This window comes from Heptranchias perlo, chromosome 36 (genome assembly GCF_035084215.1).
Source record: "Heptranchias perlo isolate sHepPer1 chromosome 36, sHepPer1.hap1, whole genome shotgun sequence".
Taxonomy (NCBI): domain Eukaryota; kingdom Metazoa; phylum Chordata; class Chondrichthyes; order Hexanchiformes; family Hexanchidae; genus Heptranchias; species Heptranchias perlo.
This window is the reverse complement of record NC_090360.1, coordinates 16,478,659-16,491,327: the sequence shown is the minus strand read 5'-3', so window position 1 is coordinate 16,491,327 and position 12,669 is coordinate 16,478,659. Positions and strand designations below refer to the sequence as shown.

Below are 12,669 nucleotides of genomic sequence, written 5' to 3'. Positions count from 1 at the left end.
TGTATCTTAACTCGCACCATGTCCTGTTCACCCACCACCCCTGTGGGTGCTGACCTACATTGGCTCCCGGTCCAGTAATACCTCGATTTTAAAATTTTCATCCTTATTTTCAATCCACTCCATGGCCTCACCCCTCCTGATCTCTGTAACCTCCTCCAACCTTACAACCCTCCAAGATCTCTGCAGTCCTCCAATTCTGCCCTCATGCGCATCCCCGAATTTATCACTCCACCATTGGCAGCTATGCCTTCAGCTGCCTCTGCCCTAAGCTTTGGAATTCCCTCACTAAACCTCTCCGTCTCTCTTCCTCTCCCTCCTCCTTTAAGAGGCTCCCTAAAACCTACATCTTTGGCCAAGGTTTTGGTCACCTGTCCTAATATCTCCTTATGTGGCTCGGTGTCAAATTTTGTTTGATAATCGCCTCTGTGAAGCACCTTTGGACATTTTACTACATTAAAGGTTCTATATAAATGCAAGTTGTTGAAGAACAGGTAGAATGGAATTAAGGGCTGGGGCCAAAAGAACAGTTGAAGAAATAAGGTGAGTCCAAAACTCAGAGCCATAAATATAAGATAGTCACCAATAAACTCAGTAGAGAATTCAGGAGTAACTTCTTTACCAAGATGGTGGTTAATGTAGAACTCACTACGACAAAGAGTACTTGAGGCGAATAGCATAGATGCATCTATGGGGAATCTAGATAAGTACATGAGGGAGAAAGGAATCGAAGGATAGGCTGACAGGGTTAGATGAAGTATGGTGGGAGGAGGCTCGTGTGGAGCATAAAACCACCAGCATTGACCAGTTGGGCCGAATGGCTTGTTTCTCTTCTGTAAATTCCACGTAAGTCTATGTAAGTCGTCACCAGGCTTGTGAAAGCAGGGAGTAGGGGGTAAGGTGGAAGGATTTTGAAAGCAAGTTTCAGAGGACAGAGGCATGGTGGCTACAAGAGTGCCTACAACTGGTGTAATGGAAATGGCAGCAAACAGGTATCAAAGCAGCAAATAGTGTGAGTAGGAGCGTAGGTCTGAAAGAGTGGGACAAAGCCAGGGGGACATTTAAAGGTGAGGATCAGGGGATGTGGAGCCTGGTGAACACCCAGGCAACGGAAGCATGGGGCTTTGAGCAGGTAAGGATATGGGCTGAATAAGTTGTAAGGATGGAATCAGGGAGACTTGGTAAGAAAGCAAATCCTAAAGGTAATAAGGGTATGGATTAGAAACTCTGAGGTAGTGGAGGAGAGTGCGGCAGAAACAGAGAGAAAATGAAGAGAAGGTGGAAAAAAAATGTTCTTGGTGGTGGAACAAATGTGGGGAAGAAAACTCCAGTCTAAATCAAGTTTCTATAATACCAAACTTAACCTGAGGTGGTGATTGGGACAGTTGATGGAGTTACAAGCAGAGATACATTGGAGCAGACGACAACCAAAAGGGATGGCTTCAGTTTTATTTACATTGAATAATTTTGAGCCATCCAAAACTTAATGTCAGATCAACAGCTGGGGGTTTTGTACAGCAGCCTTGGAGTTAAAAGAGGAGACCAAAGGGTAAAGTTGTGTGTCGTCAGTATATCTTCCCCAGGACCTCTAAATTGTGAAACTTCCCTAGTCTTCCCATCCTCCTACAATCTGCAGACTTATAAAACTCAAGCTTGGTGATAAATACCAATTGCTGAATTGCTGAACATTTTTTTTGTCTTTAAAAATTGCCATCTCTGACTGACTATATGCATCAACATAGAGGAAAGGTCACAAGTTTGCCTCAATGGAACTGAATACCCTTATAGCGCAGGTGTCTGTCTGAGACCTGCTTTGAGTGGGGCATGCGAACAGTCAACACGGAGCTAAACTGACCCATTTGCGCCACACTGTGGTTGAGGGATGCTTTGGAGGGCAGTGAACCACAGTTCTAACCTTAAAAACCCAACCCCTTTAAGTTTTTAACCAGAGCTGAAACCGATTCCCAGCAATGCAGAAATTGCAGTCATGGCCACTCTTGCTAGCAGGAATTGCAGCATTGTCGCCTGATTAAAATATCAGCTTGTGCTGTGTGTGCATTAGATTCTGGGATCAACACTCTTGCAGACGCCAGAAAGTTCTATGAAAGGAATTCTAGGTTATTACATAAAAAAATCAAGAGGGCTTTACATAAATACAACTCTCAGCAAATTTATTGCAGAATTAGTAAGAAACACATCACAAATTTCCTTGGTTTTCGTAAGCCATGCATGAAATAAATCGTGTGCCAAGCAAACACAAATCATCGGAGAAGCTCCTTTAAGGATATGCTCCGAACTTACTGAATTCATTACACTTCCCACAGTGTAACAGCACCAAACAAAAACTGTACAGTAAGTTCTCACTAGAATCTCATTGCAAAATGACTGTTGACTTTGTAATGCTTATGATGGCCCTGTGCATTCTAAAAGATTGCTGTGTAGCAATAATCATATTAGAGGAAAGGTTCAGGTAGATGAACAAGGAACAGAAGTGACAATGTAACTTTGACTGCCAGCAAGCGAACTACGGATACTGCAAGATGCTAGACCTTCACCGAGAAAGATTGACGGCCTTAAAACAAATAGCTGTAAGAGGTGCAACAAAATGTCCTGCTACAGAACTGTACAGTTCTGGTGTGCCGACACAGTGTTCGTAGTGTTGGCACGCAGTTGAGAGGAGGTACCAAAGGTCAAGTCAGTTGCTCCTCACCACAGAATGAAAGGGGCAAAATAAAAAAAAGCACAGGCCGAGTTGACCGCTATGTGTCTTGTCATAACCAGAAGAGAGACATTGGCAGTATCCTGAAAACAGGTCAACTGTGCATTACCTCAGATGGAGAGTGATGCACAGAGGCCTCGTGAGAGAAAACAAAAATACCTTGAAACAAAAATAGTTCTTACTAAGAGCAACACTTGCAGGATGCTAGGCAGCTTTGTTGAATAATATTCTGACATCATGCAATTTCAATACAATTCAACCTTTAATTGCTGAAGTACTTTGAACGTTACACTGTAGATTATGAAATGCAACCTCTGGGCACTGCGCACATTTTACAACATACTTTTAAGTAATAGATGCATTACTAAAAACACATTCTTGGACGTTCTAACTTTAAACATCATACTTGGGTAGAGAGAATGATGTGTTCTTTATATTTTGTTATTTTGGTCATATAATGTTAACAAATCCAGTCAAGATGCATAAACTTTAATACCTTCATAGAAGATTGTCTAGATATTTCTTCAGTATTTTCTTTCAGGAGCTTCATTAGTTTTAACTTTGTGGATATTAAAATTAGTACCATACCTCAGGGCTTAGTAAATTTTACATTGCCTGTTATATATCAGATATATGTTAATTTAAAATGATCTATTTTGTAATTAACATTCTCTTTACAATTTACAAAAAGTTGGCAGCTAATCACAATTTTCCTCTGATTATCATAAAATCAATAGCCTTTCTCTTCTCAGATAATTATGTCGATGTTTTAGTTTATGGGGTTTAAGGTTAAAAAGCAACAAGTGCTTTCTGGCAGCTGCCCTACAATTATTTAACTGTTTTTGTTCTTTTAAAAAAACAAGCTCATCTTTGCTACCAGAAATACAAATAAGTATTAAATAAGTGATAGAACAAATAAAGATTTGAACTCATACACAATACACCAAGATCAGGAATATAGTATAATCTACACTTAAATAGACTGCCATTGCTGGTATTATTATTAATTTACATATAAGAGCACAAGAAAGCTTAAGTACCACAATCTGCACCAAACTGTCCTGCTACCTTTTGAATAAGGGAATATTGTGGAAGACCAAACACTGCTTCATCTGATGACGGGTGCATTTGTGTGTTGTAAACAGAACACTGGGGTTTTCTGTGTTGCTAATAGTTCTCCACATGTCAATGCCTGGTGTTTACCCCATTTACACTTTGCTACTCAACGCCATAATTTAGCATGTTGATTCTTGCAGAGGGAAGGGGACAGAACTGGTATCAAGTTCTTAATTTGAAGAAGACACAATGCAGCTTTTACTTGTTATGCAGCAATACAGCGTACTGTATTTAGCAGTTCCTGTTTTATATCTTTGTTTTCTGCCCGAGATAGGTATTTCTATCTGCAGGCACAGGTCTCCACTGACATATTGGGATACACCTTTAAGACCACATTTTTGTTCTCATCAAAGAAGAGAACGCTCAAAGCATTCATTTTGTCGGGTACACAGCAGGGCTCTGGAATTCCCGGGATAATCCCAACAGCCTTGACAATGCTCTGGATTGTTGCATGATTAGAAGGACGAACCACCTGTGATAAAATGCAAAATAAATTAATTAGTTACTTAAATGTTCTGTTCACAGTTAGTAGACTGTAAAATGATTTATGTCTGAGTCGGTGAATTTCAAATTCATAATCCTCTTTTGCTCTGGACTATCACATTCAATAGCATAGAATATGTCTAATTGCTCACTATCAGACACAATTCATATATTAGGCTACTACTGTATTCTAACAATTCAATGATATAAATGTCTACTAAACTTATAAATAGTTAAATGTGTGATAATAGTAAATGTGTAATTCTTCTGAATCATATCCCTCTGAGCTACCAGAAAATTAACTTTTCTTTACACACAGAGCATTGTAATAGTCAAAATGCAATATTAAAGGTTTTTAGAAACTAGTTTAAAACAACAATGCTAAAGTGTGGAGAAAATGTCACAATAGCAAATTTTACTTATGAAACTGTGTCAACTTTGCTTTATACAATTGTGTAGCTACAGCATGAAGAAAACTGCAAAAAGAATAGGAGATAGGCTAAGGAGGGCTGTTAATAACATTTGTCGGTGCAAAGCACAGGAAAGAAATTAAAACAAAATGCAACATTAGAAGCTGAAGAATAATGGGACAGGTGTCATGAAAAACCAGGCAAATTAAATTAAATCAACTTACTTTTTTGTTAATCATAACAAGCAGAAATGAAATATTCATATTATGTTTTAAAATTTATTTCACAACTATATAAGCAATGCAGAGAGAAGCTAGGTGGAAATTTTGTTTACATAAATAAAACGTTTTGAAAGAGGGTAAAACTTTTATGCGCGACAAGATTTAATGAGCTGTGGAATTAAGTATGGCCTATACACATACACATCTGCATACAAACGGCAAGAGTGCCATATGTCACAAAATGGCTAACTAAACCTTGCCTTTTCTAAGCAGCAATTTAAAAAAGTCTCTTCATAACTACAAATCTCAGCTGATACAGTTATGGACTATTGAAATACTTTTACATGATTGTGTGAGTTTTATTTGAATTAAATTGATTTATAGGATTGAGTACCCTTATTTTTTTCTCTTGTAGCTTTGTGTTTTTTATGTATCTGTGCTCACTCTCACGAAACAATGTAGACAACCGTGACCAATCAAAGCAATGGGTGGCCTCAATATTTAATTCACAGCTTTGCAAAATAAAAGGGTTTTGTCTGCAGAAAGAGAGACTACAGATTTCTACTCCTATCATCAGGGCATAAACAAAACTCTTTAGGTTCATTATTTTTCACCAGTGGTAGTAATAATTTCTCCTCTGCATCATTATTTGTGTCCACTACTAACCCTTGCTTTCAATATACATAACTCTGTTAACATGTTAAATGTCTTTGTACTGTTAACTATTTATAGAAAACTTTTACTTTTTTTAATGCTTTTTCAGTTCAATCTCAGGATGCGGGCATCATTGGTAAGGCTGCCATTTATTGCCCATCCCTAGATGTCCTGAGAAGGTGGTGGTGGTCCAAATTCTTGAACTACTGCATTTTTTCTTTGTAGCAGTTTGATACAATTGAGTGGCTTGCTAGGTCACTTCAGAAGGCAGTTAAGAGCCAACCACACTGATGTGAGACTGGAGTCACTTATAGGCCAGACCGGGTAAGGATGGCAGGTTTCCTTCCCTGAAGGACATTGTTTTGTCATAAAGAGTTCCTCTATTCTTGGGCAGTGAGAGTTGTAAAATTCTCTGAATGGAGAACGTGCTTTATCACCTTCAAAAGCTGGTGAGTTTCCTATGAACCGAATAGCTGCAAAGTCAAATTGGGATCTCAAGTTTCCTAATGAAATTTCACAATACCAGATGTTTTTATTTTGCCAAAGATGACTTTGTGCCATAATCTGGATCTTCATGTGAAAGCGTTCCATTGTTACTAAAATGTGAGTTCAGAAATAAGTTTTTTCCCCCCCCCCACCATATTTTACTTTTACAGACTTAAATTATAAGGCAACTAGTTCTGGACTAATGCAAAGTGAATATCTACCAGTGGCACATCCTGCTATTGTAACAGAATTGTTACTGGTTAAAGCTGTTTATATTTGAGTGCTGTAGATCTTGCAAAATTAACTAACTCCAGTAATTCAAAGAAGGTTCAATGGTGTACATTGCAACATTGCTATATGATCTTAATTGATCCTGTAATTGTAGCTTTAATACTCACATTCAGGCACAAATGCTGCTAATTACGGGTTGAATCCCTGAACCACATAGTCCAGACTGTATACAATAATTTCCTAATTGTATTTCCTTAATTAATTACAGCTCTCATTCCTTAACCATCTCTGCCACTCACCAAAAAAAATTGCTCATGAAGATCTGTGAACCACTGAAATCTTCATTAACTTGGGTCACAGACAAAGCAAACCTTAGAACTCTCCCTGATACAGATAGCCAGGGCTATCAACAAGTAAACAATGGAGGAGGGCCCCAGTGATACAAGTATGAAAGGAAAAAAAACACCTAATAGAGCAGGCTTGATGGGCCGAATGGCTTTTCTCGCTCTGCATTTTCTTGTATTCTCTAATCTAAACAGTAAATACAGGACAATTCACTGCAAGCAGTACCTTTATTCACTTGCACTACCTTTCCCACGTACACCCAACATTAATCTGGCCTCTGAAGAATTCCAAAACATGGTTGACGGGCAGTGCCCGTTTCTGATGGTGCCTGAAATGTTGCTGTAACGCCTTTAATGATTCGGAGAGCCGGTTGAGGAGCCTGTGGAGTGATGGGTTTTATTGATGCCTCTCATAAACAGTACAACAATCTCTCTCTGGCTGTCTTGTACTCAGTGAATTCTCCGTAGCGTTCCCTGATCTCGGCAGTGCTTTTAATGGAGTTGCCGTGACCTGATTCACTATTGTACCACGCACACTGAAACCAACCATCAAGTTGTCTCTTTTTAAATTGAATGTAGCAACAAGGAAATTGCTGCAACACAAAATGACCATGTCTAAACGACCATCTGACTGAATCCCATCAAGGTCTCAGCAGACGATTGGTGCACCATTATATTCCAATGACTTTGTATTTCGTGCAATATGTTAAGTGTTGTTATGCAAGAATCACTGGTACACACAGCTGAAAACTGTGATAATGGCTTTCTATTACAAGAAAGTTCACTTAAATGGTGCCTCGTCCCTACGATGTTCCCTTATTAAATATCAAATTGAGTAAAATGTGTGTTCAACTATTCCATATCATGAATTGTTCAGTTGGGTGATATATGGAGTTTCTTCCATAACTTATAGTGGGAAATCTCTACAAATATTTCTTAAATTTGGAGCTCGGGTATAACAGGAGCTGAGAAAGAATATAAAGACCCTATAATTTTTCTTAGACTGTGTTAAGAGTCCGCAAGTAACTTGGCATGCCCCGATTTTTTAAAAAGTACGCAATTTCCTTAACATTTCAGTTTAAATACATGTCAAAATAATTTTGAAAGTCCAGAAATGTTCGTACGGATGTTATCCATCTCGATGTGTGTTATTGGGCACAGTTAAATCAGTGGGCCTTTCTGACGAACCTCAGAAGGGGAACAGTGAGGGTTGTGTCGATGGGACCCTTCGAATGTAGCAAGATTACTAAAGAACCCAGGGTGTTTTGATAAAAGTTAATTAGAACCAGACTGGCTCTAGATTCACGATAATTTTATACGTAAGTATATCTGGATTAGCCCATTATCTTACCTTGGGCATTGGAAATTCACAAGCCCCTGCGCAGTAATAGGCATCGAATGATTTGGGGGATATAATCCACTCGCTCCAACCTATATCAGCAAAGTCTACTTTCAGGTATCTCCTAGAGCAGGTCCTTGGCTCGTTCCACTGTCTTCTCCTCGCCTTTCGCATGGTCTTCTCGTCAAAGGTCAGGACCTGAGACCTGATGACCTGTTCGCTGTGCTCTTGCTCCTTTCGCCTCCTCTCCTTGCGGGACACTTTGGGTTTGAGAGACCGGTAGGAATTTCCCCAGAGGTCGTGCTTATTGTAATGGTTGTAGTCCACCTCGGGGAGCTCATTGTTTTGGAGGGAGGAGGAGGAGGAGGAGGAGTAGTAAGTTTCTCTCCTGACCCGAGAATCCCGGGAGGCGTTCGGGGACTGGGTCGCCTCTTCGTCGTTCGAAGGGAATGGCCCATACCGCTGCAAAGTAACACCGACGCTGTTGGGCTCGGAAATGGCCAAGTCGTTTGCATAAACCAAGATGTAGGGCATATTGCTAGATTGGGTTGGGATCTGTGTTTTTTCACCAAAATCCAGTTGGGCGGTGACCATTTGATCCTCTCCCCTCCTGGCATCCTTTATAATATCTGAAATATCATTCACGCACCAGGTCCCCCGCCTATGTGGGGTAACTGTCCGGTTTCCCAGTAATTTCCCGAAAGGTGAAGCGGGGGAGGCACTTCTGAAGATCAGGTGGACCGGGTGGGTCTTGTGCGTTTGATGGAAAGGGCACGGGGAATCTTTGGAGCGTTTGCAAAACACGTGTCTGTTTCTCCAACGTTTCTGCGTGAAAAAGTGAAAAGTGGCGGCCAGGATCAGTTCGGACTCTTGGATGGACGTCAAGTTGAAATGATACAGAATTTTATGATCAATGACATCTGGGGAAAGCAGAATATTCAACGCGTTAGCATACAAAGTGTTTCAAAACTCTGCATATACTTGTACTGATTGCGTTTTCTCCATTCATACTCTAAGCTTAACTAGTAATTGAAAGTGTTAATAATGGAATAACATTTCTATCCGCATTCCATGCCAGTACAAATGACGATTTACTGTCAGTTTTTTAAGGAACACACAGAGGTGATTCACACTGTTAACACCGCGTGTTAACAAAAAAAATCTACAGTGAGATTTCGCTCCTGTATGGTCAAACCCGTGTAATGTCGAATGAGACATTTAAATCGGGTTGATAGTCAGTTTCTCCGCTACAAATGTACCTTTTGTCAGTGACAAAGTTAATGCCCGAGATACCCATCGCCACAGTCTCCTGGTAAGTTTCAGAATATGACCTTGGTTTGACATCGCGTTGCTTCCAAACAGCAGATTTTTCTTTTGCGGTGTAGTTTCCAGAATTAACTGCAGAGCAGCAGAATTTTGTAAATGAAATTCGCTAAAATACATTTCACTTTAACTGTCAAGATTCTGCCCTTTAGATCTCCTATTTAAACGTGAATTCGCTTAATTGTATTTAACCTTCCCTTACATTTGTTTGAAAACGACCATTTACAGCACGGTAAAGTTACTCCATAAATACTTGTTCCCATTTTATTTACAGAGCAGATCCTGTGTCCTCACCTCCTTCACATCCCATATTCCTCTATTTTTTTCTGCTGCATGGTTTCTTTTGCAGAATATTTTAGATAAAAATACTTTAAGGGAAATCGATCAACATACTGCTAATTCGTAAAATAAGCTAGAATAAATAAATAACATTAAAGATGCATTGATTACAAACTTGGTTACTACACGACTTTAGGCGCCTAACATTTCAGACCTTTGTGCATAAACACTGAATTCTAATTTAAATACAAACGATTGGGCATCCAATAGTCTACAATCATGTGGTTTTATAGCAGCGAATATACTGGGCGAAATGTACCATTTGTTCCCAAGTACATGTCAGAACAAAATCCTGCACCAAGAAATGTTTTTATTTCGGGGAGAGTAAGGCAGACCCGGACAGTGAAATCCGAGTGGTGGGTGATATTGCCCATTTGTTAATACTTGCCAGGAAACCCCCCTCCCCCCCAAAAAAAAAGGCCACCGCCAAATTACTTTTTTAAAAAATTAGTAAACGAATAAAAAAGGGCGTGACAAAAAAATTTGAGAGATTATTTTTCCATCATGAAAACAAAGTGAAATTGATTTTCGTTGGAAGATGAGGTGCGAAGATAAGCCGAAAAGTGACTAGCAGGGGTCGAAATATAGAGCGCCGTATAGATGGCGCTGTGTCGGACTCTGGTCTCGTTTATTACACCCTATACTGCGGGGGGTATTTACATTTAAAGCTCTCTAGTGTTTTCAAATAAGCATGACGATTGCAGGCACAGCTACATCTAACAGTTTGTGTGTTACTTAAAGTCTGCCTGTACTAATCCATTCGATACCTTCTAAGTCTCTGTGACTATTCCCATTAAGAGAGTATACGATAGGATTAATTTCCTTGTACACATCTTTCCTTGTGCCTGCCTTATAACTTCACCACGTAGACTGTTTGGACATTCACGCTAATCTGAAGTCTAATTTTAGCCTATATTTTGGAAACAGGAAATCTCGACTGTAAACGAAACTGCAACTGTTGGCGAATAGTTTAAAACTTCACAGATTGTCACTGATTTCTTTCCTACAGCCAGTCAGTTAATAGTGGGATTTCTTACCCTCTCTCGCCTTAAAGCTGCGGACCGTGTTGCCGTCCCTCGGCCGGTTCCCCTCTCGGTTATACTTGTCATACAGTTTCAACATATGCACAGCTACCATGTCCTGAGCTGCTCGCCCCAGCGCCGAGATGTGACTGGGGCGGGCCGAGTGCAGACCGTATACCTTGGAGCCGGTACCCTGTAGCCCTGCGTTTAAAGCATCTCCTGCACTCTCGCTTCTTGCGTTGACACCAGCAAAAGCGAGAGACGCGAGCACCTGGATCCAGAACCGGTGCTTTGCCCAAAGACAAGCCATGGTGGTGATCACTGCTGCTTTCAGCTAATGTTTTTTTTGTTGTTGCTGTTTTTTTAAGCAGTTCTCCTTATCTGGACGAAGGAGGGACCTCAGATTCAGTGCTGAAGCACTCCGAGAGCAGCAATACAAACTGCAATCGGACTTATTGCAACTTAACTGTGAATGCCATAAAATGCCAGTTAGAGAGGACTCGCAAAGAGACCCCTTGCTGATCCCTCGGGTTAAGCTTTTTTCTCTCCTTGTTGGCTGTATCTTCTCCCCCTCAGTTTGCAGTCCTGGATGATCTTGACTTGTTGCCGCCAGAAAAGCAAGATGTGAAACTTTTTTTTCCCCCAAAAAACTTTTCCTTTTAGGAGAAGGTACCGGTGACGAAATTTATCAGCAGGCCAATCGGAGGTAAGGCCCTCCTTTAAGCCAGCCAATGGGCAGGCAGGTGCGCGGGGGCTCCTGGAGAGGATGTCCCCCTTAAGCACGCTCAGAGACCTGGAGCTATTGGAGGCGAGCAGCGGCGGCGGTCCCTTTAAATCCCCAGGGGACATTGGCTGAGATACTCAAAGCATTAAGAATCCGAAAACTTCTTTACACTGTGGCAGCTTGCAACGCTCAGCATTGCATTATTCCCAAACTCTTTGAATATACTTATTAAAAGGACAAGCCCTCCCCCTCCATTTGTTCCCAAACTCAGGAAAATGACTCATTTTTAATACAAGTGATGTTTGTGATATAAAAGGACACAAGGGGCTTTCAAACTTATCGCCCTGCAAAAAAAAAAACAGATTGTCAAATTCTAGTTATGATGTTAATGCCTCTTTAAGGATGCAATGGAAATTCTGTTTCTGAAATGATTAGTATTTTCTTCAAAACCGCTTATCAAAACCACAAATGACCGCAGTGGGGATTACAGCATCCCTACTCCACTTTCCCACTATCTCAGTCACTGCACTGCACAGACATTCATTGTATTTGAAGCGTTTCGTGTCGTTTCTCAGACGTGATAAAGCTCATTATCAACGCCAGTCTTTTTTCTTTTTGCTGATTTGACTGAGTACGTTGTGAGGTTAGTGTCTCGATCGCTGGGCTACAATATTGGGAGTTTGCCCGACAAAATTCTACCCAGGGATGGGTGGCATTTTCATCTAATGTGCTTGCGTTCCTCCTACACATTAGGTTGGACTATGAAACTCAAGCCTCAGGTCTTAAAGCTGTGATGTAAACTTCTGTCGCACATTGCAGTGAATCAGAACTGCCTCCGTTTTTTAGTAATTTCAAACATCAGAAATAATGTTTTTTTTCCTTTTATTTCCATATTGGGTAGATTTATCATTCTTGGCCTTGTGACGTTAATTACACTGAGTTGTTCAAAGCTGCACTAATGCTGCAATGCCCTAAAGATCTCAGCATATAGGTTTACATTTCAGAATTTAAGCTCAAGAGTCAGATTTAGAGCCCTGTCTCAGCCTACAACCACTTCATCTGGCGCTTATCTAACATCTTTCCGCTTATGATTTTGTTTGTCTTGGCCATGTTTTTGCTTCCCCAGCTAATTGCCATTTGATTCAAGGTCTTGAAGATTCAGTTCCCTGTAGGGATGAAGCTCTGAAGCCAAAGGTTTTGTTACGCACTGACAAAAATATTGGCAAAACGATTTGGACTCTCTTACTATTGCCCAGTTTTA

At 40.4% G+C, this 12,669-nt stretch overlaps 1 protein-coding gene across 1 annotated transcript; it reads right to left on the bottom strand.

Moving 5' to 3' along the window:
• Window positions 1–2,147: 2,147 nt before the first annotated feature.
• On the bottom strand, window positions 2,148–11,532 carry gdf10a (growth differentiation factor 10a). Its single transcript, XM_067972637.1, has 3 exons — window positions 10,700–11,532; window positions 8,013–8,920; window positions 2,148–4,304 (listed from the first exon to the last, which is right to left on the bottom strand). Exons 1-3 carry the CDS (start codon window positions 10,992–10,994, stop codon window positions 4,113–4,115), a joined length of 1,395 nt encoding a protein of 464 aa, XP_067828738.1. The 5' UTR covers window positions 10,995–11,532; the 3' UTR covers window positions 2,148–4,112.
• Window positions 11,533–12,669: the final 1,137 nt, after the last annotated feature.

Excerpts from the sequence above, each read along its gene's own strand:
- gdf10a (XM_067972637.1), bottom strand. The coding sequence starts at position 10,994 with ATGGCTTGTCTTTGGGCAAAGCACCGGTTCTGGATCCAGGTGCTCGCG. Across the intron at positions 8,921-10,699 it reads CAGCTTTAAGGCGAGAGAGG|ATGTCATTGATCATAAAATT; the intron begins GTAAGAAATCCC and ends TGCTTTCCCCAG. Across the intron at positions 4,305-8,012 it reads GTGAATTTCCAATGCCCAAG|GTGGTTCGTCCTTCTAATCA; the intron begins GTAAGATAATGG and ends ATTTTATCACAG.